Here is a 26,557-nt window from a genome sequence, read left to right as displayed (position 1 = left end):
TGTGCAAGGCTTGTTTGTTTTCTGTGCTGAGTTTCATCTTGTGTAATTTTGATGTTGAGGAAAATAATTTGATGAAGATCAAAGACTTGGTTCAAATTCTTGGTGTCATAGATTCAACAAGGTGCTGGAAACATTCCTCAGAGACTTTGGTCCATATTGACATGATAGCATCACACAGTTGGCGCAGTTTTTTGGGCTGCACATCCCTGATGCGAATCTCCTGTTCCACCACATCCCAAAAGTGCCCTATTGGATTGAGATCTGGTGACTGTGGAGGCCATTGGAGTACAGTGAACTCATTGTCATGTTCAAGAAACCAGTTTGAGATGATTTGAGCTTTGTGACATGGTGCGTTATCCTGCTGGAAGTAGCCATCAGAAGATGGGTACACTGTGGTCATAAAGGGACAGACACGGTTGGCAACAATACTCAGGTAGGCTGTGGTGTTTAAACCATGCTCAGTTGGTACTAAGGGGCCCAAAGTGTGCCAAGAAAATATCCCCCACACCATTACACCACCAGCAGCCTGAACCGTTGATACAAGGCAGGATGGATCCATGCTTTCAAGTTGTTTACACCAAATTCTGACCCTACCATCTGAATGTGGCAGCAGAAATCCAGACTCATCAGACCAGACAACATTTTTTCAATCTTCTGTTGTGCAATTTTGCTGAGCCTGTTCGAATTGTAGCCTCGATTTCCTGTTGTTAGCTGACAGGAGTGGCACCTGGTGTGGTCTTCTGCTGCTGTAGCTCATCTGCTTCAAGGTTCAACATGTTGTTCATTCAGAGATGGTCTTCTGCAGACCTTGGTTGTAACGAGTTGTTATTTGAGTTACTGTTGCCTTTCTATCATCTTGAACCAGTCTGGCCATTCTCCTCTGACCAGTCTGGCCATTCTCCTCTGACCTCTGGCATCAACAAGGCATTTTCACCCAGAGAACTGCTGTTGTCTCTGTTTGGGACCGTCCTCTGTAAACCCTAGAGATGGTTTTGTGTTAAAATCCCAGTAGATCAGCAGTTTCTGAAATATTCAGACCAGCCAGTCTGGCACCAACAACCATGCCACGCTCAAAGTCACTTAAATCACCTTTCTTCTCCATTCTGATGTTCGGTTTGAACTTCAGCAGGTCGTCTTGACCATGTCTACATGCCTAAATGCACTGAGTTGGTGTCACGTGAGTGGCTGATTAGCATTTGCATTCACAAGCAGTTGAACGGTTGTACCTAATAAAGTACAACACAGTTTCCACAGGCATACTGCTCAGTACCTTTGTCTGAGATCTTGCTGCATTGCTACATGTCAAGGCCTCAAGATTAGACATGCCCACTGCAACAGATACAACTGATTCTAAGCAGCACTACACAATCAGATAATACTTAGGTGTGTCACCACTGTTGCTTGACGCTGTGTGCATGCACCGCTGTGAAGTAGTTACTTGATTCCAGACATGACGCTTGTTTGCTATTAGGAAAGAAGAGTTAAAGGTATGTATACTGTACTAATACTCTGTCCTCTGCTCAGTCATGTCTCCTAATAGTGCAAAATTGTTTGGAAAATAATTTTTAGTGTCACTCTGCATGGTAACAGTCAAAAGAAAAACACAAAGGATACAATTAAAACTTACAATAAGTATCACTAGAGTGTAACAGTTTATCTTTAAAATGCATTAGCATAGTAGGCCTACAGATGCTGGGACATGGCAGAGGTTTAGTCATGTGATCCTGTGTTGGTGTAATGAGTTTTTTTATTATTGACAAGGCTGCAGTGTCTGCAATTTATTCACGGAGGGCAGCAATGAGCGCACAATGCTTTTGGTTTACACCTAAAGGACAAGAAGAAGACATCCATAACGGAAGTAAATATATTTGTGTCAAGTAGGCACATAAAAGCACTTCTGTTTTGTAGCTTCCTTTTCAAAGTAAAAGCGTGTGACCCACCTCATTTAAAATGGAAAAGGATACATCAGAATACCCAATGAAGCCTCATTTATTCTGAAATAACAGTTAAGAACAGATGGTATTATGGTGCATATCATCTCTTAGCTAAAGAGCAGGCAAATGGTTGATCCATTCATGGAATTAGTTTCTTCAACTATTTTGGAACAACTGAACTCAAAGAATGTTCCTAGCATTTGTTTTACAGTACACCACAAAATGCTATATGTTCTCCAGATTTTCCATCGGTTTTCTCTTGGCTTTTATAGATTCAAACAAAAAATTCTGTTTCAAATTTCTTGTTCACGCATTTTTATCTACAAGCTGTTATTGAATTGGAGTAAGGGACTACTTTGCTCGCACATGTCTTACCCTGTTCATTTTGGATAATCCCCTTAGTGTTTACATGTTCATTTGAAACTGTTTTCTGTCCAAGGTAACAACAGTAAAAGCTGTTAACCCTCTGAGACCTGCTGGGCCTTCGCCAATCCTCGCCAACTTCCTTTCTTTAGGAGGCTGGAGCAGACTGAGTTTAAAAGGTAGTGATAATACTGATATCCAGTGGTGTAGTGGTAGTTGATGAGGTGGGCGTGCTGCTAGTAGATGGGTAGGTTACCGAGGAGGAAGTGGGTGTTCTCTCCTATATATTCCAAGGGCTTTTTGGCTTATAGGTGGGTATACTGTAAATGGTGTACTCCATATACCTGTGTATACCTTCCATGACCTGGAGAATCCAGCCATATCACCAAGGACATCATGCTAGCTTCTCAGGAAGGGGGCTAAAGACGCACCAAAGTTGGGCTAAATTTTGGTGAGGGAAAAACAGCATGGCCATTTGCACCTCTAACCTGAAGATATCTGAATGAAAATGGGCTCTGTGGGTACCCATGAGTCTCCTCTTTACAAACATGCCCCATGCAGTGTTTTTGCATGCAGTAGAAATGGGTTATTTCCGCCCAGGCCTACCATATTTGAATATTTCTGCATACTGGGGTCCCTAAACATTCTTGGAAAAGCACACATTGGGTATGACTGGAAAGCTGAGACTTTTGTGGATTCAGAGAGACCAATTTTATTAATATGTGTGTAGTGAGACCATTTCTTTGAAACAGACCTCACTGTATAAAATGGCCTATAGTGATCTCTAGAATAATCACAAACTCATGAACCTTCACAAACTAGAGACCCCAAGCATTCAGAAGATGTGTGGCTTTCATAGGTAAACTGACATCAAGGAGGTTTCTCAGCAGTTTCCAGAACAGAAGTGCTTGCCATCCAATCGCAGAAAAAGCTAATTTTCACACAAATATCCAAATGTCAAAAGTTTGTGATACTGAATCACTGCATGGAATTTACTGTGGTGTTCCTCAAGGTCTTGGTGTTTTAACAGGGTAGTTTGGATGTATTTATTTGAACATTTTTATCACTTATGAAGTGATAAAAAAAATGCTTAAATTTAGCACCAAAACTGTGTAAAAGATAGTGTCAACCCCAAAATTATATGAGACATAATTGAGCATGGGAATGGTCATCAAATACTTCCATCATGATGTTCTAAGCCCTTCAACACTCTATACTTGCAAAGTTTAAATATGTGTCTCACCAAAACACATTGTTTGTTACAGATCTATGACTTGAGAACTCAAATTAATCGCCAGGCACCAGCTTTAAAATGATGTACGCCACTTCTGTGTGGCTTCTACTGATGATCTGCTATGTCCCCATTAAATTCATCTGCCCCAAGAAGCTTTTATTCTAAATCGTGAGGATGTCGTTTTATTTTGAAAGGTTTAGACAGGAAGTCGTCAGTTCCGTCACACCTGCGTAATTAGTCTTTTTCACTCCGTGCCGCTGAACGCCACCACCGAGTGGCTAGTTAATTATCATTATTAAGTGATACTTTTAACATTAATGTGTAACGATGGGGGGTAAGAATAAACAGCGAACTAAAGGAAATGTTCGGGTAAGTAAGAGTTTCTGTTGTTAGCGGCTGCTAGCTACAAACACGAGCTAAAGCTAATGTAAACTTAATGCTAACGGCTAGCAGCTGTGTGTGGCTGTGTTGCCCCAGCTGTTTTTTAATTACAACGTGTCCGTCGGGCTAACACTTCTGCTTCATGGGATTTTGTTTCTTTCCCGCTACCAGCCGTCCAGTAGCGGCCGAGCTGCTGAGGTTTTAACCCGGGAGGGTGGTGTCATCCCGGGGTTTGTGGGCTTCGACACGACGGTCACCTCGGAGCTGAGTTATGTCCCTGCTGTCCACGGCGCGGAGGAGATAGACAACCTGGTGGATGCTGATTTCCGCCTAGTGCTCAGGAAACTTTCGAAGAGGGATGTTGTTACCAGACTGAAAGTGAGTTTTAACTAACTTTATTTCTTACACACAGAGCCAACCACGTATAACACACACCTACCATGTACAACCTCTACTCTGAAAAAGTTGGGACGTTGTGTAAGCGTAGAAAAGGCAGAATATATTCACATATTCACTTGTATACAGTTCAGAGACAAGATATTCAAAGTTCAAACTGATAAACTTTATTGTGTTTTGTGAATAAACACTCATTCTAAGTTTGACACCTTCAGCATATTACAAAAAAAGTTGGGAAAGGTGCACCAAAAGACTGGGAAAGTTGATGAATGCTTAAAATCCACAGGTAAACATGATAATAGGTAACAGATTAAAGTGCCATGATTGGGTTTGAAAGGAGCATCCTGTAAAGGCTCATTTGTTCACAAGCAAGGACAGCTTGAGGTTCAACACTGTGTTAAAAAACTGTGTGGTCAAATAGTACATCACTTTAAGAGCAGTGCTCCCCAAAGCACAATTGCCATCTACAGTCCATAATATCATTAAAATATTTAGAGCATATGGGGAAATCTCTGCATGGCAAGGCTCTAAACCAACACTGAATACCTATGACCTTTGATCCCTCAGGCAGCACTGCATTGAAAACCAATATGATTGTATAAAAGACATTAGTACATGGGCTCAGGAACACTTTGGAAAACCATCGTCGGTAAACACAGTTTGTCGCTGCATTTACAAATGCAGGTTAAGACTCTACCATGCAAAGCATAAGCCATATATCAACAACATCCAGAAACACAGCTGACCTCTCTGGGCCTGAGCTCATCTGAGATGGACTCACACAGAGTGGAAAAGTGTTCTGTGGTCTGATGAATTCACATTTCAAATTGGTTTTAGGAAATCATGGACATTGTGTCCTCTGGGCTAAAGAAGAAAAGGACCATCCAGATTGTTACCAGCTCAAAGTTACAAAGCCAGCATCTGTAAAGGTGCAGGGATGTGTTAGTGTCCATGTGATCGTGGTTAACTTGAACATCTGTGAAGGCACCATGAATGCTGAAATGAACATACTAGATTTGAAGCAACATACGCTGCCATCCAGACGATGTCTTTTCTGGGACATCTCTGCTTATTCAAGCAAGACAATGCCAAGGCACATACTGTACATGTTACAACAGTATGGCAAGACTTGTCAGTCATTGAAAATGTGTGGCGTGGTGTTCAGTAGCTCAGTGGTTGGAGCTGGTGTCCCACGTGCAGGGGCAGTGTCCTTGCCGCAGCATTTGTGGGTTTGATTTCAGCCCCTGGGCCTTTGTTGCATGTTATCCCCTTTCTCTCCCTCATTCATGCTTCATCTGCAAAGGCATACAAATGATGCAACACAGTGGTAAACATGCCCCTGTCCCAATTTTTGTTAGAGGTTGTTGCAGGCATCAAATTCAGAATTAGTGTACATTTAAGAAAAGCCTATAAAGTGTATTAGTTTTAACATTAAATATCTTGTCAGTGAACTGTTTTTAAGTGTAAATAGGTTGAAAAAGATTTACAAATCACTGCATCATGTTTTTATTTATGTTTTACACAGTGTCTCACCTTTTTTGGAATCAGGGTTGTAAAGATATAAAACATTCCACAACCTACCACATAGAATAGTGTACATAAAACATGTAATGCAGTCTCTCATTGGCTATGCTGTAGTAACCCCAGGTGGTCCGGGTGTGTGTCTTGATGCTGTGTATTTTTCTCAGGCTGTGCAGGACTTTGGGTCCATGTGTCAGGAACGGAATGCTGAAGAGGTGAAAGGCGTGTTGCCGTACTGGCCGAGGATTTACTGCAAGATATCAGTGGTGAGCTGGTCATTCACAATACATTCATGAAATGCCTTTTTGTATCAGTGTCACTTTTAATCATTGTGGACATAGTGCATCTTGCCTCGCAAATAAAAGTACCCCGTTTCAAATGATCTGAACAAGAGGTATCCTGGAGCCACACTCAAATTAAGTATGACATTTTAATGGGACTTTAATGTGTGTGCAAGTCTTTGAGGTGTGTCCACATTAGGAGAATTTTGTCTTCATCATTATGTCTATCAGGACCATGACCGCCGGATCAGGGAGGCCACCCAGCAGGCCTTCGAGCAGCTGGTGCTGAAAGTGCGTCGCAACTTGGCTCCCTTTCTGAAGAGCTTGATGGGCCACTGGATTCTGTCCCAGTGTGACACTTACACACCTGCAGCCTCTGCTGCGTGCCAGGCCTTCCAGGCTGCTTTCTCACCCACCAAACAGCCTGAGGCTCTCAGCTTCTGCAAGGATGAGATCCTTAACGTGAGTAGTAGTGGTGGTTTGATCACGGACAAGGGAGTTTCTGTTGCAATCTAATGATATATATTTAACATTAAATTGTTGTTATTATCTTGCAGGTACTTCAGGATATTTTGTTAAAGGAAACTGCCGACACACTGAGCGATCCACAGTAAGTTAAGCTCATTATAGTTGCTGTGTCCATTCCTTTCACTGTGTAGGCACAACAATAATGCATTCTGTCAAATTCTTTGCTGAGTCACTGGTTCCCCGTGTTCTCTAGAAGTGTGACAGAGGAGGAGAGAGAAGGTAAATATGTGCGCATGCTGACCAGTTCTCTGTTGGGGGTGAAGAGACTGCTCTCCCTGCTGCTCCAGAGTGACAGGACAGCCCTGGAGGAAAGACTAGCACAGCTTCTGAACTCCGGGAAGTTCTGGAAATACAGTAAACACAAGACACCACAGGTACTGGCAATGAATAAGACTAATGAACTAGTTCATCTGGTATATGAACATTGTGTAGTGTCGCTCAACTAAGGAATTTTCATTGTAATAAAAGGTTATAGTTTGCAAATATAGTAAGAGATAAATGTTATATCCCTGTATCTATGCATATGGCATAATCCCACTGTAAAGAAACCATCATGATAGATAAGGTTTCTCAATTTATTTTTGGTTTCGCCAAAATTATTTTAGATGCTCTGTTAGCTGTGGCTATGTTGCCATGTAAAAGCAAAATGTTAAGGAAAGACATCTTTCTAGTTTGCTCTTGCAGAAAATGTAGAAAGGTTTTACCCTGCAAAGTTAATTAATGTTCTGTAGTTCATATTTTTTGAACAGGAAAACAATAAAGCTGTGTCCCTAATTACCACTTCATGTTGCTCCACAGGTGCGAGGGGCATTTTTCGAGATGATGTGTGCTCTGTGTGAGTTCACTCCAGGACTGGTCCAGGCTGAAGCAGCACGACTCTGCCCCGCTGTTCTCCTCAGCATTGATGACACAGATCCTGTAGTGCTGCCTCCTGTGTGGGAAGCTGTTCTTCACGTCGTGTCGACGATCCCCGTAAGCTTGTGTTTTAAGAATGACCTCACGTGCACAGCAATGCTAATGCCAATATAGTGTCAGGTGCTCTGTAAAGTTGGCTTCCCTCTAAGTTATTAGAGGGGACTTGAAAGGTAGTGCAGGGAGTTATATTGAAGGTGAATCGTGTGATGCATGGCCACATGCTCCAAACTAATGGGGGGTAGCATTTCACCTCCAAGCCAATCAATAAATGCCCTCGTAGCTTTTTTAGTTTAACGAATTAACAAAATATACTCACAAAATATCAAGAAAGCAAATATACGTACACTATTTTCCTGAATAAATTTAATAAATTATAACCGTGCACCCTCTGAATTTAAGTTTCTCACTTTCACTAAACAAAGATCAACTTGTTTACCTTGTCAACTCATCGTAAAACACACTTCATTTTAACTTGACAGAAACAAAATAAACTCCCCAAAACCGACTTGGTTAGTCTCTCCACCGTTCAAACAATCACCAGTCCTGGTTTGGTCGAAATAAATCCTTAATTCATTGAGTCAGATGTGAAAATATGATGCCTCTCTCTGCTGTTGCTCTGTCTACTGAGTAGCAACTTTCACTCGTGCTTCAGAGGCAGCAAGATAAAATGACCAAAATTACCACACACAAAAAACAATCAGAGATGTACTCAGTTAATCGCCAATATGTGACGTGTTTAATTTTTGTTACATTGCATCTAATCGTAGATTTTTCTGCTCCTATTTCAGGATTGCTGGACTCATGTGAATGCCAAGAAGGGCTTCTTACCTAAACTTTGGGCTCTACTAAAGGACGGTGGCAAAGGCATGGCGAAAGCCTTCCACCCTAATCTAATGCCGCTCCTCAGCAAGCTGCCCCCACAGGTCACTGAGCCAACCTTGGACTTCTACACCACTTTCTTCTCTTCATTCATACAAGGGTAATTTTTTTTGTGTTTGGAAGTATGTACGTTTGGGCTGGGTGATTGTTATTTATTGAATTTCAAGGGAAACCTATTGTGACGATGTGGTCATATTGTGTCACCGTTGTATAAAGTAATGTTGGTCAACTCAGTGATTCTATTAACATTTTAATTTTTTATCTAATAAAATTAATAATTTTCATTTATAAATTTACACATTTTGAGGATTTTTTTCCTGATGTAGTTCATAACAGTCAAACTGAGTTAAATGTATTGAGCAGTAATTTAATTATTTTTCATGTGATTTTGTAAACGCTGCCCATGTCCTGACATATGTTGATGAAAAAAATGTGTTTTTAAATTATGAATCAGTCTTGTGTCACACTCTCTAGCCTCAAGTGTCTGTGTGTTGGTGTCAGTCTGTCTAGTGAGCGTGCAGTGGCAAGCCCATCGGAAAGTGCAGCTATAGTGACTTCTGTTGTCGAGTGCCTGAGGTACTGCACACTTCAAAATACAGAAGAAGAGGAGGAACAGAAAAAGATTCGAACCATGCTTATTTCACAGCAGGTGGGACCACACAGTCACGCATACTTTACCAGTCATATCAGATCTATTTAAGTCCCTACCTTTGTTTCATTGTTTTATTTTCTGTCTTTTTGTAGCTCCTGCCACTACTAGAAAAGGCTTTTGGAAGTCCCTCCCTTCAAAACGGTCCTCTGTTCCTTTTGGTCACTGAAATACTTGTTTCCTGGGAGAAACGGGCAGGCTTACATAGTGAAGCTGAAGCTAATGGCAGCAGTGATGTGTTTCAAGGGCTTCTGGCAGACTTCTGGGAGGGACTCGGTCTTTTGTTTGTGCGTTATGCTGACAATGAGGATGCAGATCCACAGGCTTTAGAAGGGGTAGCCACCTTGCTGCAGGTAGGTTTTGTTTTGTGGAATCTCTGGTTCAGACATGCAAGGATACAGCAGATCAATAACGCTGTCAGAGCTATTCATGTCTTTAAAAGTGGCTAAAGTGAAACGGCAAACACAATGCCGAAATAAATCTATTTTCACTTTCTCTGATGTCTACAGGTAATGCGCTATCCTGAGAGAGTAAAAAGAAAGCACGTCCAGAAGAAGAAATCTGTCAAGATCTGTTTCTCTAAACCAGAAGACGATGAGAAAACTGGAGTCGAGGGGGATGGTGTCGAGAAGCCTGTTCAGACAGTGTCTGAGCTGGTGAATGAGAAGTCATTTGGGTCCCTACAGACGCAGCATTTTGAGGACGTAGTGTGCCAGCTGGCACAACTGTGCCTGGTGCATGTGAATGAGAAAAACTCGGAGAGACACCTTGTTTTCCTCTCCCTCCTCCTGCAGTCTTTCCACACACCCAGGGTCTTCAGTGTAAGTCATATTTGATGTTTACAGACAAAAGTGTATTTCAGTAGCCCCTTTTACACAGAGATCCCTCCCGTAACACTGCCACAACCAAAACACTTATTGATGCGGCTTTGTTTTTTACACAGAACCAGACAACAACAGCATAATGTTGCACCAGTATGTCATTCTTGATAGCATGCTCGTGTTCAGGAAGCAAAAGAGGCTTGGCATGTAACACAACAGCGTCGGCCTCTAGTGTGACATATAATATAAGCGTTGGGCAGCGCTTCCTAAACAATGACAATGATATTAACATGGCAATAACAATGCTTTATCCCTGTTATATGGCCGTTGATCTCGTTCTCTGCATGGAGGGTGAGGAGCTCCAGGACCTCGTTGTCTCCTCAATTTTTGGCTGCTGTTCTTCTTTGTGATTGCTGCTAACTGCTGCTAGCTGCTTTTTAAATCTCCTAGTGGTGTGTTGCACATATAACACCGTCAGAACGTCACACCCATCCCTCTCACACTTTTTACATAGACGTCAATTCAGCTCTGTTACTACCTCTGCTACAGGCTGAAGAGAGAACAACTCTGTCCCCTCATTCTGTGTCCATGCCTTTTATATGGAACAGCAAGTGGGAATAACGGTGCAACATTTTAGTCTTGAGCCTGGAGTGTAAAAGGGGCTATTGTCTGTCAATTTGTGTCATCAATTTAGCTTTTTAATTTCCAGATGTGGAAAAAAAAAAGTTGTTGGTAGTAATGTTAAGTATTTGCAATTTTTAATTCATGGGCTTGAATATGCAGAAACACTGCCATGGCTTTGAGGAATGAATATTAAAGGTAACATGTATTTTTAGCAGCTCTTACATGATGCTAATGACCTTTTCCTAAACTGTGCTCATCTTAGACACTGGTCGAAATGGATGACAAAATAACGGACGGTGAGCAGAGGGACGAGGTGACCGTGAAGAATCCAGCAATGCAGTTCCTGCTGGAGCGGGTGGTGGTGTGGCTGGCTGAGAAGGGCCGCAGAGACACTGAGCACGTGGTGGAGTTGGTCTTCAGCTCGCTGTACTGCTGCAGCCAGCAGGAGACCATCCGCATCCTCAACCACATCACTATGGTAACATGAAATGCAGATGTCATTACATATGACCTGATGTTGATTCACATCTTTTTCATGCAGCGCGATGATCCCTTGTGTTGTAGGTTAAGACTCTACTCATTTGTGCTCTTCTCTCTGGTTTCTAGATGGAGTTACAGTGGAGAATTATCCTGCAAATTATACAGAGGGTATGTGTGTCTTATGTTTACAGAGATCATAGTCTCTTATCTACCTATAAATCACATTTACATTGTTATAAATATCTGTGCTGCTATCTGTCCTGTCAGGCATGTACAGATCCTGAGACTCTAAAGAGCTGTCGTGATTGGCTGAAAGGTTCAGTTTTGGGCGAGCAACTCTTGGGATTAACTGAGGAGCTGTGCAATGTGGGATGCAGCTCTCCCAGTTCCACCTCCTCCACCAGCAACCACAGCTGGACCCTTATCAGCCTGGTCCTCTCTCAGCACCACAACAACGGTAAAGACACACACTCACACACACCAGCAATTTTTTTCCCCAGTGGAACAGTATTTTTTTGTTTAACTGTTGATGCGTATCATGAGTGAATTTCCATATAATAATCATTTTGATCTGTTTGTACTTGCGCAGAGCCTCTGATAGGGGAGGTATACCTGGAGAAGATCTTAGAGAGGCTCCATGCCACTCTGTCTGAGACCAAGAGTCTGTCAGATGCAGGCAACATGGAGCCACTCATCTGCTTCATCTGTGATGTGGCCTCCACATTCTTCTCCTCTGTGCAAGACTGTCTTCTTCTTCTCTCTGCTGAGGAGCTCTTGCTCACCGTCTTCCAGCTCACTGCTCAAGATCAGACACACACTCACCTGTCTGGTAGGTACTTGCACAGTGCGCAAACATATATACATTCCAGGTGGGCTAAATAACTTACGTTTGTTGATGTTGTTTTGAAAGACTCACTTTTAGATAAGCTGAGGAAAGTATGTGTAGCTGGGGTGCGGTCACTGGTCCAACACTCTGAATGTGAGGTCAAGGAAGGTGGTTTCCTGCACAGTGCGGCCCTTTGGGTGACAAACCAGCTACTCACAGTCTCTCTGGATATTAAAAGGTAAGACAAACACCTGTAGTTTTTAAACACCGAAGTGGGTTTGTCAGTAACTAGCTAACGCTTCTTGGTGTTTCTTCCAGTTTGCAGGTTCTAATTCTGGCTGTACAGAGCCTAGTGGAGACAATCATCTCTGTCTGCGATCAAGATTCCCCCCTTCTCGTCCAGGTCTTCACACAGCTGACACCCAGCCAGACAGAATGGACAAGAATCAGACATGCCTTACCTCCTCAGGTGAGCATCCAATCCATCATCCTTACTCAAGGAAAAAAAACAAATTCAAGCAATACCAGACGTTGGTTATAAAGAACTTGCTGTGAAAGGATTCTGATATTCATGCATCGTTCTCCCTGTTTGTGTGTCCTCTGCAGTGGATCAAAAGCCCCTTACTGTCCAGCCGCCACCGAGGAGTTTGTGAAAAACCCTCCATAGACATCTGGAAGTCTAAGATGTCAACCAGGCTGCCAGCCCACTTATGTGCCTGTGCCCTGTTGGGGAAGGTGGCCCGGACTGTTGCATCTACACCTCATGACGAAAAGCCGGCAGAATGTCCTTCACACTTGCCAAACCTTAAGTACACAGGTACACACACACACAAAGGAAATGCCATATTTATTGTGTTTTTCGTGTCTTTGTATGTCAATCTATGTTGTTGTTTATTGTGTTTGTGTTTAAAACTGTGTATTGGCAAGAATCTGGTGGTATAACATGTATCACAAAACACTTCTTTTTGTGTAGTCTCGGCAAAGGAATTATTTACCTAGATCAGTAAAAAGAAAAGTGCTTGCAATTTTTTTTAGGTGAACAAATTAAGAAAATGAAAACTCTGCACACAATGTATTTTTGAGAATTGATGCAGAATCGTTTTGATGATTTCTTACACTCTTATTGAACATGTATGCTTTTCTGTGACAGTTTCAGAACTGTTGTATGCACTGCAGTGGTGTAAGGAGGTAGAGTACATCCCTGCCTATCAGAGCCTGCTGACCGACTGGGGACTGTTAGGACTCCAGAACCAGGTTCCTATGAAAGATCTGCTGGGTACTCTCTACTCAAGGTGAGCTGCACATTAGATTAACGCACATTAGGGGTGTGCCATATCATCTTGTGCACGTAAATACTGATATAATTTTTAATATTATAAGAAAAAGTGATATTCGCGATATTTTGACTTGTTGACATATTGATGTCATACTGTTACCCACGGCAACAACAAGCATGTCTGAAAACGAAATTATTAGCAACTTTGTGGTGGTTCCAAAAAGTCGAGCAGCCTCCGTAGTGTGGAATAAACTGGTGTCGTTAGGCCTGGGTGTTCTGAGCCCCAGACTAATATAGCGACTACCGCTCAGAGGGAACTCATTCAGCAGCTCCCTCTCTCCTCTCTCGCTGTGCGCACACTGGTGTCTGTGTTGTCAAGTGATTTTGTCATAAGCCTTTGGTAATGTGAACCTACTTGATGCTCTTGGCTCGACCAAAAACTACATATATGTGAATGTGCAATAGTTCTGGTATCATAACAGCCTGTCACAGGTTACAGCGTGATGATTAGAGGAGAAATGGCAGAGCATAAAGGTCCAGCTGGGAAAAAACCAACTCAAATCATTTAGGATTTTGCTAAAAGAAGGAAATCACCTGTTGATTTATATATATATATATATATATATATATATATATATATATATATAGATCCCAGGGTACATTGTTTTTGTATTTGGGAACTGTTTAAATGTGTAATTTCTGGTAGATTTTATTTTGTTGTACTATTAATATTGTATACAGACTCTGAATCTCAAACTTTACAAACTAAAGAAGTCAGAGATAATTGTTGTTTAGTTTTTATTAAATATTTGAAGGCAAAGTTATTTTGATGCAATTCTATCTTAAGTTAATAAAACTTTTTTAAACTAAATTTATTTACAAATTTATTTTTTTTTTACTAATCAAGAATATTGTTATCGCAAAAATACCCTGAAATATATTATTTTAGGGCCATATCACCCACCCCTAATGCATGTTATGGTTTTCTACATTAAAAAAAGCTTTAACAGAGTCTCTTCTAATGCCATTTTCATCCAACCAAGAACATTTAAGAAATTTAATAGATTATGAGCTTATGAAGACTCAAACACTGACATGTAAGCATGTTTATTTTTCCAGGCACTCATTTGAAACAAAAACAACTGAATACGTGTGTATTGTTGCCCTGCAGGTCAGTGGAGGATGGAGGTCTATGGTCTCTGACTCTAGAAAACTACATCCACACCAACAACTTGGCATCCACTCACAGTGCAACAGTGAGGAAGCTTTACAACAGCGCAGACAGGTTAATCATTTGTTTGTTAATGTCATTTAAAGTGCTTTATTTTCACACTGAAGCCTGTTATGTGACCACTCCCACCACTGTTGTTGATTCAAAGTTGTCTCTGTTTGGTCAGTTTGTTCCCGGTGTCTCAAAGCAAACTGAGCACGCTTCAGGTGCTCTGCCCCACCATGACCAAAGAAGACAGAGAGACTCTCGTTGCTCTGGCAACTGCTGGAATAATCAACTGGCAGGAGAATGACGGTGATAATACACACATTAACACAACTGCATACATGGACATTTTGGACTTGAACCAAGCAAATAATAATAATGGGATGTCTCTTACAGATGTGTATGGGTGTCTGGCAGTGTTGGTGTGCTGTCTAAACGCCAACACACAAGTAGAGGACGAGGTTGTGCAGGCTATTCTGGCCACCGTGATGGAGTGGAGGAACAGCAAGGAGGACTGGTTCCTCTTTAGCAGGTAATGTCATCACAGACACCATGCAAACATTTACACAGTTTATATATTTATTATATCTCTTGAAACACTGTACAAGATTTGCTATTTTCAACTGATATATCTACATTTGTTACATCTTGGTATTTCAGTGACCTGTCCAAAGCCTCTGCAGAACAGTTGAACCTTGCTGTGGAGATGATCCGTTTCCTCTCCTGGTTGGTGACTCACTGTCCGACAGTTCTCGGGGGCAGCCAGTGGGACTTCTTGCTCTGCTCTATGTTAGCCTGGTTGGAGGTGAGACATAAATTGTTTTGTGACTGTGAGGTTGTGAATAGTGCTGCAGGGTCGATGTTTCCTGTCATGGGGTGAATTCTTGACCTGAGGTATTTGAAATGTTAGAGTACTCTCTTTGCTACTTTGCTTGCATCTGTTGTTTTGCACCATCCTTAAGTGTTTTTGCATGCTTCCAATTTTAGACGGCCAGTGAGAAGGTGAGCAGTCTGTGGAACCCATGGGTGCAGCTGTTTGTGTGTGAGAACGCTGCATTGATAGTGAAGCTGAACCAGTTCTTCATATCACCTTCATCTGAAGTGCTGGAGAAGCTGCCGCCTGAACTGACTGGTGAATGGAGAGACTTTTTCGTGGAAGGAATCTACAACCTGCTGTTTCCTCTGCCTGTCAATATCACAGGTGCGTGTGTGGATTTTATTTGAGGAGGTTATGACACAGTCTCAGGGAAGCAAGCCTACTCTGAAAAGTAAAGCACCAAAACTTTAGGGTCTAACAATAGGGATGGTCTGGGGCTAGTAAATACAACCAGCCAGTTGCAAAATCAGGCCAGTGCTTGAAAAAGTTACAAAAAAATCATTCTATTCAAATATTTTTTCAGACATTGCTTTGGGAGCAATGTTACCATGTCTGCTCTACTCACTGAGACTTTGCTCTGCTCTGCCTGTGTCTGTCTCCAGCTGTGGCAGCGGCTAGTTTGATCACAAAGATGCGAGTGACACTAGCTTGACTGCAGTCTTTTCCTCTGTCAGCCAGGCTAGGTCAAATCCTGTCCTCATGTGCTTCTCGGATTGTCCTGAGGCAGCATCTGATGTTTCTGCATCAAGCTAGTCACTCGCATCTCTGTGGTCAAACCACCCACCGCTTATAATGGAGTGTCCCCTATATTTTGACCTTTTATGGTGAATGCATTTAAATAGCCCATTATACAGATGGGACTATGTACAATTTTCAAAATAAGGTGTTAACACAGAGTATATACGAAATACATAAATGGAAATAAGATTCATAGGATTACATGCACAGGAAGTATAAAATGTTTTACCTGTGTACCTTTATAAATTAGGAAATCCATCTACATTGTGAGAGAAATTACTTTATTCTTTGATTTTAGGTTGCTGGAAAAAGTCGTGATAATAAATAAATGTCAACAAAGACAACTCAGACTATATACAGACTAAAAATTTCTATTGTATATATAAGTCCAACATTTGTTACATTTCTTAATACATTGAGGTGCTATAAAAACATCTCGCTCCATAATTTGTGACAATCAATGATATATTTGAGTTCAGGATATCTCTAATGACACACAGATTCAAGCATTTCAAAGAAAGAGTTCTAACTAAGTCCCACATTTATACCGTCGAATAGCTAAATTTCTAAAAACAGGTTATGTTCCTAGCTCACACCAGCAAATTCCAGAAAAGGATTTTCAAGCTAAATAGCTAAGACTTGATATATACAGTGTGTGCAAGTTTAATTAGGGCCCGTAGAAATTTTGTTTGGCCAGTATATTTTTTAACATGTAGCACCAAACGTTACTGTTGGGACTCTGTAATAGCTGCTTTATATTTAGCATATCACCAGGTGATATGGTAGTTGATCAATAAAGAACATATTTGTTTGTCACTTTAAAGCTAATTTCTGTCTGTTGTCTGACCGCAGACGCCTTCACTGAACCGGACGACCCTGTGTTTCCAATGGCGGTACTGCAGTCAGTTGGTGTGGCTCTGACATATATGCCAGTGCAGCAGCTAAAACAGAACTCGCTGCCACCACGGTTCATAGCAGACCAGAAGACAAACCTGCCAGAGCCCCTCCAGACGCTCCTCAACACCCTCTGCCCTTTGCTGCTGTTTAAGGCCAGACCCCTGCAGATCACCGTCTACCACCTGTTAGAAAAGTAAGGACTTTGTTTCAGAGTGTGCAAACTTGGATATATTTTTCTTAATTTAACAGAAAAATTGCCCTAGTACTGTGTTATGATTTAAGTGTTAGACCTATCCATAGACATTCAGGGCCCTGCAGGAGGTCGGGAATGATCTCCTCCTGCTTAACACAAGATATAAAAGAAAAATGAACTTGCTTTTTGTCAATCCAGAGTCATGCCTCAGCTGCCCGAGTGTGATGGAGAAGGAGACAACAACAAGTCTGATGATGACGGAGATGAGCCATGTCTGTAAGTAAAAACAGAAAATCATATTACTGTAAGTTTAATACATATGTGATAGTAAGTGGATTCTAGGTATTGTCACGTAAGTTGTAAAAGTGTGTTCAGACCAAGTAGAGGACATTTATCCCTTGAGTAACTTGTGTGAATTTTGCAGCCAAAATCCCAGCTGTGCTAACTAACGCTAATGTTAATGCTAACTTGGTTTTTAGAAAAGTACATTGATAGCTGGAATCAATTAACAAATACATATTTTCAGAACTTATCACATAGTTCAATGGCTTCGCTCACTTTTCTCCAAGATGTTGAGTTGTAGAGCTCTGGGTGCCCACAGACAGAGACAATAACTTTGTCCTACTAATCTGATTCTTGTGACTCTAATCTCAACACTGACAAGCATTTGCGACACAGCATCACAGATTTTTTTTTCTGCCCAGGTTGAAACATTTCACCTCTCAGGGACACGAATTTGCATCTTTGCATTGCTTTTGTATGTAACTGTGCTGCATGAAAGAAAAGTGTTATATGTTAATGTGTAATTATTCTAACAGTTCTGTTTCAATTCTGTGTCCAGTTCTCCTCCAGCTGCTCTGATGGCCATCCTGTCGACCTGTGAGGAACTGTGTGATAGTATCCTGGCAGGGGTTCAAGTAGGAGAGTTTGCAGTGGTCCAGCCTCTCAGTGTGGAGTACTCCTGCATCCTGGGGTACCTGCTGGCCTGGAAGCTGCTCCTCACTTTCTTCAAATCTTCACCCTCACATGTGAGTCATGTTAAATTATCAGATATTTCTTCCAATATGTTTGTTTCTTTTTTTTTAACTGGGTTTAACTTGTAGTTTGAGTGTAAGTAAGCAAACAGATTTATAAGTTCCATAGAGAAAAGTGTGCTTTGGAGCATAGCCTACATAAGCGTGTTGGATGCAGTCCAGAGGTGATGAAGAGAGCTGGCAGTTACTTATGCAGTTACAGGAAGTCATGACTCTACTGCTTAAATTATTCATTGAATCTGTTGCCATTGCACTGTCGCATTTACCCTCAATCGATACACCAACTTTTCAAGCTCTGCTAAGCGTAAAAATGTTTTGCAATATTTTAAGATTTTTGTGAGTTTTTTGCGTAAATAGAAAAATTAGAAAAGTGCATAAAAACAGGTGGATGGAAACGTACCTGTTGTCACAGTATTGACTGTTCTTCTGATGTATTTCTAGCTGCGAGCCCATTATGCCCAGTATCTTAAGAGAAGCTGCTCACTGAACAAGCTCCTCTTGCACCTCTTCAAACTGATGCCTGAGAACCCCACCTACCCGAGCCAGGGAGCAGAGACAAAGGAAACCAAAACCTTCTTTACAGAGAGCCAGTGTCTAGCTGTTGACAGTAAGTAGCACATGCACATACGCAACATCTGTACATGACTGTGAAATGTAAACAAGCTTAGATTTCCTTACCTTTGTTTCTCGTTCTTCAGACGATGACAATGTCGAGTGGGAGCTCCCTCATCTGGCTTGCAGCGTGTACTACAGCACAGTGCAGGACCTACCTGCCATGGTGCGGCTGTGGTGGAACGGGCAAGAGAAGAGAGTGAGCGCTGCTGCGGAGAAATTCACCATTAAATACGTCAGCCCTGTTCTCTCAGCCGAGGAGATCTCGTCTGTCCACTCCAGCACTCAAATGTTTGACAGCATGACTGTAAGTTAGCAAATACACTGCTCTGTGTTCATCTGCAGCTACAACTTTTACTAGTTTAAGGATTGTTTACTATAAGACTCCAGATGGCAAAGGCAAATAGTGTTATCTTTTTGCCCCAGGTAAAGGCCCGCTCAGCAGCACGGGAGGTGATTGCTACCTATTCTGTGGATGACATCTTCATCGAGTTGGTGATTCAGCTACCACAGAACTACCCTCTGGGCTCTATCACTGTAGAGAGTGGGAAGCGCGTGGGAGTTGCCGTACAGCAGTGGAGGAACTGGATGCTGCAACTGAGCACCTATCTCACACATCAGGTAGATACACAAACACACAATGGATATAAATGCAAGAAGTTGGTGTATTAAGTAGTGTTTGTTCCTCACCCTTAAGACCTGTAGCATGATTATATCCCGACCAGTGAAGTTTTCTTAAGCTGGCCAAGGGGGCTGTAAAGATAACTTTCTTTTTAGGCATCAGATAAGAAAAAGAAGATGAAACAACTCAGAAAACTCTGAATGTGTTTGTGTGTCCAGAACGGCAGCATAATGGAGGGCCTGGCTCTGTGGAAGAACAATGTGGATAAGCGCTTCGAGGGAATCGAGGACTGTATGATCTGCTTCTCTGTTATCCATGGCTCCAACTACTCCCTGCCCAAGAAGGGTTGCCGCACCTGCAAGAAGAAATTTCACTCAGCTTGTTTGGTAAGATATGTGTCAAGATCTTAGTACATCCAGTGGTGGGCTATGGAGGACTCCAGTGCTTTCTCTGCAGATAATATACAAATTAGGGCTGGGCGGTATGACCTAAAATTTATGTAACGGTATATATCGCGGTATAAATTTAAGTGTAAAAGTTATAATAGAAGTGTTTCTGAATGGGTTTTGTAGTCCCTTGGCAAAGCTAAATTGATAAAAACAAACAAACAACAAAAGCAAAGACATAATGTATTTTTTAGAGCATTTATTGTGGAGAATGCAGATCTCAAAACTCAAAATTAAAACCCAGTATTCTATGGTGCAAAATGTCCCCTGGGATCTATATCAAAAGGTAATTTCCTTCTTTTAGCAAAATCCTAAATGACTGAGTTGTGTTTTTTCCACCTGGACCTTTATGCTCTGCCATTTCTCCTCTAATCATCACGCTGTAACCTGTGACAGGCTGCTATGATACCACAACTATCACACATTCACATATGGAGTTTTTTGTGGAGCCCCTAGCGTCACATAGGTTTACATTACCAAAGGTTTATGACAAACTCTCTTGCCGAAAACCAACTCCCGTGTGCGCACGGCGAGAGAGGAGAGGGAGAGACGCTGTGCTGCTGCCAGAGGAGACACTGAATGAGTTCCCTCTGAGCGGTAAGTCGCTAAAAGAGTCTGAGAAGTCCGGGGCTGTTCATAAGACATTAACTCACTCACTCACAAGTTCTCCAGCAACACATGTTGCACGTGCTACGCTAAATCACGGACGTGAACCAGCTCCTCTTGCTCCGCTGTCTCTGTGCTCGCAGCCATTTTCACACTGAGGCAGGTGCGATGACGTCATCGACGATAGAGCGCAAATCTCTACCGTGGGCCAAATTTATATCATTTCTACCGTCTACCGCATATACCGCGCAGCCCTAATACAAATCAATTTTAGTTGCTAAACTTTTATTTAATCTTAAATCAATCATGGTAAATGAGAGAGAACAGGCATTGACAACAAATCTGTGTACAGGGTTCCCACACATTTTGACAAATATCAAAACTTTTCCATGACTTTTAAAGGACTCATAAAAAAAAAAAAAATCCGAGACCAACTGTATAGTATACTTTACTCCAATTATTGTATGAAAATTAATCAACCTTTTCCAATCTCTAATAGTTCGTAATGTTCATATTAACTTAAAATACTTCAAACTACAGACACAGTCATAAAAGCGCATACTGCATATCAGGCTGACTTTCAGTGTGACTGATTATACTATGACTGTGTTTTTAATGCATTTAATTAAATTCCTTTGTGGATACAAGTTTGAAAAACAACGTGGCAACATAAGAAAGTAGGCGGATGTGGAAGGATATCTATGGTCCTACAGAAGATTACTGTAACTGTTAATTTTGTTATACACAACTAAATGACTCGATTTTAAAAGCGGTAAATAATTTTACTAACTCCGCGACATTTTCAGGCCTGGAAAATGACTCTAAATTTTCCATGACCATGGGAACCCTGTGTATATGAGTAATCTTGTACAATGATGTTTTATGTTTTCCTTTTACTGGGACCTAATTGAAGGAGTACGTTGTAAATCCACAGCCCACTACTGGTTGTATCACATACACAATCTAACACGTAACAACACACAGTTTTAAGGGGATAGTTCAGATTTTTTGAAGTGGGGTTGTGTGAGGTACTTAATCATTGTCAGTGTAATGCACATAGTAGATGTCAGGGGTCAGCAATAGAACATGTTTTAGCCACCTATAAAAAGTCCATATCATTTTAAGTGCATGCTATATGTTCAAACATTATTTTATGGGCATTTTTGCCTTTAATGGATAGGACAGTGTAGTGTGAAGGGGGGGAAGAGAGAGAAAACATGACTTGCAGCAGAGTGCTGCAAGCTGGAATTGAACCTGGGCCTCAGCAGAGCCTCTGTACACGGGGTGCCTGCTCTAGCCACTAAGCCATGCCCTGAGTACCTATTTTGATTGTATTTCCACTCCTTTATCTTTCCCGGCAGACGGCCCATTCCGATGGGGCCCGTCAAAGCCACCAGACTCCATTGTGAAAAACAGTAATTTCAGCTTGCTAAACACAGGAGCTGCTGGTCTACCACTGCTTCAATCAGTTAGTTAGTTCAGAGTCACCAAACACAAACTAACTCTTCCGAAAGTCACACCATAACAAACAAACTAAGGCAGCAGCAGCAGCTCCTGTGTTCAGCAATGTTGAATCACAGTTTTTCTCAATAGAGTCTGGCTATGAACAGAGCAATATCACAGCTTAATTTACCAGTTGGAAATCACTGTAACAGTCAGGTTAAGCACTGAAAATACTCTCAGTATAGCATACACTTAAATGCATAGTTTTTTTTTAGGTGGCTAAAATAAGTTTTGTTGCTGACCCTCCACAGCAGTAGATTTCTTAGCATCCATGTCAGACTCCAGCCTGCTGCTCCAAACCGGTGGCATGACAACCGACATCTACTGTTTGTATTACATTGATCAGCCAAAGCATTAAAACCAGTGGTGGGTGAAGTGAGCAACATTGATCATTTTGTTACAATGCAATGTTCTGCTGGGAGACCTTTGGTCATGGCATTCATGTGGATGCCACCTGATGCCCTCCACCCACCCAAACACCGCAATGGTACTCCCTGATGGCAGTTGCCCCCCAGCAGAAAAATGTGCCATGCCACACCACAAAAACTCCTCAGGAATGGCCTGCGGAACATGACAAGCTCAAAGTATCAAACTGGCCTCCAAATCTCCCACACCCCAATCTGATTGAGCATCTTGGGAAGTGCTGGTACCCCACCTCAAAACTGACAGGTCTGAAATGATCTGAAACCGACACCCTCTAGAGGTCATGTGTCCATGCCTTGACATGTCAGAGACAAGTCCGATCCAGGGAGGCCCCACTGTGGATTAGGGGTACCAGCACTTCCCATGGATGCACAATCAGATTTGGATCTGTGGAAATTGGAGGTTAGGTCGATGTTTTTTGCTTTTATTCTTGTTCCTTGGGCCATTCCTGAGCATTTTCCTGCTGGGGGGGGCTGCTGCCATGAGGAGCGATACTTGATCTGCAGAGGTGTTTGGGTGGGTGGAGCGCATTAAGTAGCATCCTCATGAATTTCAAGACCAAAAGTTCCCCAGGGGAGCATTGCATTGTAACAAGATGATCAATATTAGTCACTTCTCCCAACAGTGGTTGTAATGTTTTTATGGATCAGTGTATACTTTCTATGAATAAGTACCCCATACAACCGCACTTAAAAAATCTGAACTATTCCTTTAAGCTGTAGTTTGCAATTTTTACATAAAAACTAACTTATCATAAATACTGAAAACACTATGTTCACACAGCAGTAAATAAGACAGATAATCTGTGAAAATCATATTCCTCTGCCCACTCCTTACCTTACCTTGTAGTGCTTTACTGCCTTACTGCACCTGGGGGGGGGGGGGGAACAAAACAAAACAAACCTATCAGCCTTTGCCTTTAACGCTAATATTTTTTTTCTTATCTTTTTACAGTACAAATGGTTCACCTCCAGCAACAAGTCCACCTGTCCACTGTGCAGAGAAACCTTCTTCTAACACACAGTCTGTTGATCTGGGTTTAAAAGTTGACAGCTCTTCAGTCAAGCAGGACTGGATTGGTTGTGATTTCATGAAGAAGGTTATTAAGGTCCAATTTATTACATCACAATATGGGTTGAAATTCTTCCTCAGAGGCTTTCTCTAACTGAAATGGCTGGCATTATTTGGTTCAGAAAATCTTGTTTCAGTAAAAAAAAATCTATTGATAATCATATTTCGGCGACTTTTATGTCCATATTCAATCGGGCAGGGAGTTTAGCTGTCAACATTTTATACCAGTGCTTTACTGTGCTGTAAATGTGCAGCATCAGCAGCTCCCAACTGATGTGTTTTTGTTAATGAGTTTTTATCTTTTATGCAGATCTACCTTTTGAAAAGCATAGGTGTGTAGACGAGGCTGAATCACAAAGTTGGGAACACCAAAGCTGGCCAGGTGCTTAAATCAAATACAAGCACCTGTCAAAATAAGTCATTTTACAAAACAAAGAGGCTAGTCTAAATGTTGCAACGCCTTGGATGAGTTTCACAACTATTTCCTAATATTTAGGAGTGTAAAGCGATTATGTCTGATTTGTGACATGCCTTATATCATGGTGAGACCTCATTTGAAAAGCAGGAGAGGGAACTTCTTTAGAGAGGTTTTTGATTTCAAAATGCCAACGCTCACAAATATCAAAAGCTAATTTACTAATGTCTTCCCCTGTGCCTGCATACAGCTGTAAATGATGCTGGAAAGTCAATAAAGTACAACTGGATGGATACTATTAATGGGTGCAGTTTGTCTTTGACTCAACTCATAGAACAGGGGTCACATAAAGCATGCACACAGGAAGTGTAAGCCATGTTCCACAGAGAAATTGATATATATTAAAAAAATGCCACAAGAATGTGGACTTGAATATTCATGCATGTGTTACAAAGTGAGTGCTGATCTGAATGTGATGGACTACAGCGAGTAATGCCAAAGCTTTGTCGATGTATTGCCATCAATTGTCTATTATGACTCATTACATATACACTAATTTGTACAGGCTTTGTACAACACCAAAGGCTGATCAGGCTGCCTTACAGGATGTTACAATCACCAGAACAAGTACAGAACGAAGTACAGTGCGTACAGTCTCCCAGTGACTGAGTTGCGTAATACAGAACAATGCATATGCAGGGATATATAATTCTGGCACAAAGACTGCTCATGCATATTTTTACCCTGTGCACACAGAGACTTTTGCTCTTGAATCCACAAACTTTTAAACATCTGGCCCCAGGTGTATTGTTACGCTCATGATCCATTAAATCCCTTTGCCAAAGCGAGCCTCTTTTATAAGTTGATGATGTTAATGATCATTATCTAGGATATTGCAGTTTGCAGGGCTTAATTCTGTAAGTGTAAAGATTTAATGATCGCAAGAGACACAAAGAAACATATACACACAGCTTAAACAGATCAACCTATCGGGACTTAACGCATGGTTAGAGAATTGATTCCAACTGGGACCAGCTCTGCCGCTCAGCTATAAAGGAAGTGGGTATATGGGTCAACACAGATGTGACATTTATGATATGCTTTCACCGTCTTTTCATAACTTTATTCAAAGTCAGCTGTAATGAAGCCCAAGTGCTTCCATGAACTGTTATGTTAACCTGAGCCTCCAATTACAGTTATATGGTATTTCCATACAACCATTACTGTAAGTTAACCTGTGCTAGTTTCCAAGAAAAGACTGTAATTAGCCTCAGCCTGTGACTGCTGGCACCAGTCTGCCACGCTCATTTATCTTGGGTCCACCTCCTCCTCATGTTGAATAATTTATCTGTGTAATGGAGGCTTGCTCTCATCACAGTTGTTCCTATGGAATTAATTATGACAGATTAAGCATGATCAATGAATTAATCCCCATCATTTGGTCTGCTGTCTATGTGTGTGTGTGCATTTGTAATTCATTATTGCAGTCAAAATATATCAATACATACAGCCGGCATCCATCATCATCTGCCCTTGACCTTTTTAATGGCCATTGATCTGTTTGCCAGGCATAAATATTTGTACTGAAATCCCCGTCTCTCACGAGTTTTGACACACACACACACGCACACACACACGTACACACACTTGCACAGACAGCCTCAAATCTTATTGCTCATTATCTGCTTGATTAAGCAGTGGTGCAAATGTTATGAACTACAATACAGTCCTGTGTGCAGCCTATTCTTTACAATATAGGTCAGTGCCTACCAGCAGATGGCAGCATGAGCACAAGACACGGCAGCGAGGACTAAAACTATTATTTGAGGAGATGTGCACATATTAACCTGAAAGGAGAAAAAAAAGGGGATTACTGCTCTGGACTATCTGGGGAGATTAAATTACCTACAAAGATCACATTTTTTATTGTTACATTTTCTGTCTCGTTGCCTTTCAGACAAATAATTTTTCAGTTCATCCAAATAATTAATGGGGAATTTTAAAAGGGAATTAATAAGCGGCCCCACAGGGATTATTAATGTGCCATCTTTAATTACTCAAACGAACTTGATGAATAAATTCAGTCACAATGCTGGAGCCTATCCGCTCTGACAGTTGGAGACCCAGGTTAAATGTTGCCACCACACTTGACAATGACAGTGACACAAATAGTTTTTTAGGGACGGGTGCCAGTCAACATGAAAAACAGACACTTCAACTATTATGAAAATAACTAAAAACAAATAATTGATATTTTGGAGGGTCAATTCATACTCAAACAGACTCGACTAGCTACTTTGCTATTACAAGAAACTGAATAATTTCTAATAAAAAGCCTAATTACCAGAAATCAAAGTGTGATTCATGTGCTGTGCAGAAGTAGTGTTGATCAGGTGATGAAAATGGAATTTGTTTCTGTGAAAGCAACAAAGACGTCTCCCTCTTCAACACTGAAAGGGCCTGAGATGCCATCCATCCATTAGCTATCCCCCTTCGTTGACCTACTTGCATTAAACTGTTGTACTCATACAAGCTAATTAGCAGCCAACCTGTCTACAACCAGTCAGTTCACCGGCCTCTCTGGCCTCCGAACCTGATTGGTGGAGGCTTGGTTACTTCATAATTAGCCGGGCCTGGTTAGCTCTCATTTAGCTCTCCCTGACCCATTTGTGAGCCTATTAGCATTCTGAGCTGTTTGTAAGAGGCTGGTCCCACCCCAGTCACGCCACTCCTCAACACTGCAGGCAACTGCTCAGCTCTGGAAATGGCTTTGAATTAGTCTGCATGTGTGTGTGT

General features: G+C 41.5%; 1 protein-coding gene across 1 annotated transcript; it reads left to right on the top strand.

Annotated features, from left to right (window-relative positions):
• The first annotated feature begins 3,764 nt into the window (after window positions 1-3,764).
• On the top strand, window positions 3,765-24,053 carry ltn1 (listerin E3 ubiquitin protein ligase 1). Its single transcript, XM_050040234.1, has 32 exons — window positions 3,765-3,900; window positions 4,084-4,290; window positions 5,997-6,095; window positions 6,342-6,572; window positions 6,668-6,720; window positions 6,832-7,012; window positions 7,437-7,610; window positions 8,342-8,532; window positions 8,934-9,081; window positions 9,177-9,434; window positions 9,591-9,902; window positions 10,789-11,004; window positions 11,133-11,174; window positions 11,274-11,463; window positions 11,596-11,835; window positions 11,917-12,070; window positions 12,151-12,301; window positions 12,439-12,649; window positions 12,983-13,124; window positions 14,280-14,393; window positions 14,506-14,633; window positions 14,721-14,856; window positions 14,985-15,129; window positions 15,312-15,525; window positions 16,792-17,029; window positions 17,228-17,305; window positions 17,871-18,057; window positions 18,505-18,670; window positions 18,762-18,982; window positions 19,102-19,296; window positions 19,516-19,683; window positions 23,230-24,053. The coding sequence occupies exons 1-32, from the start codon at window positions 3,859-3,861 to the stop codon at window positions 23,290-23,292; spliced, it is 5,295 nt and encodes a 1,764-aa protein (XP_049896191.1). The 5' UTR covers window positions 3,765-3,858; the 3' UTR covers window positions 23,293-24,053.
• Window positions 24,054-26,557: the final 2,504 nt, after the last annotated feature.

This window comes from Epinephelus moara, chromosome 3 (genome assembly GCF_006386435.1).
Source record: "Epinephelus moara isolate mb chromosome 3, YSFRI_EMoa_1.0, whole genome shotgun sequence".
In the NCBI taxonomy this organism is placed as follows: Eukaryota; Metazoa; Chordata; class Actinopteri; order Perciformes; family Serranidae; genus Epinephelus; species Epinephelus moara.
This window is presented reverse-complemented; position numbering and strand designations above follow the sequence as displayed.

What these genes read in the sequence shown, in the direction of transcription:
- ltn1 (XM_050040234.1), top strand. Translation starts at nt 3,859, where the DNA reads ATGGGGGGTAAGAATAAACAGCGAACTAAAGGAAATGTTCGG. An exon ending in ATGTTGTTACCAGACTGAAA is followed by an intron (nt 4,291 to 5,996) that starts GTGAGTTTTAAC and finishes TATTTTTCTCAG; the next exon opens with GCTGTGCAGGACTTTGGGTC. An exon ending in CTATGTTAGCCTGGTTGGAG is followed by an intron (nt 15,130 to 15,311) that starts GTGAGACATAAA and finishes TTCCAATTTTAG; the next exon opens with ACGGCCAGTGAGAAGGTGAG.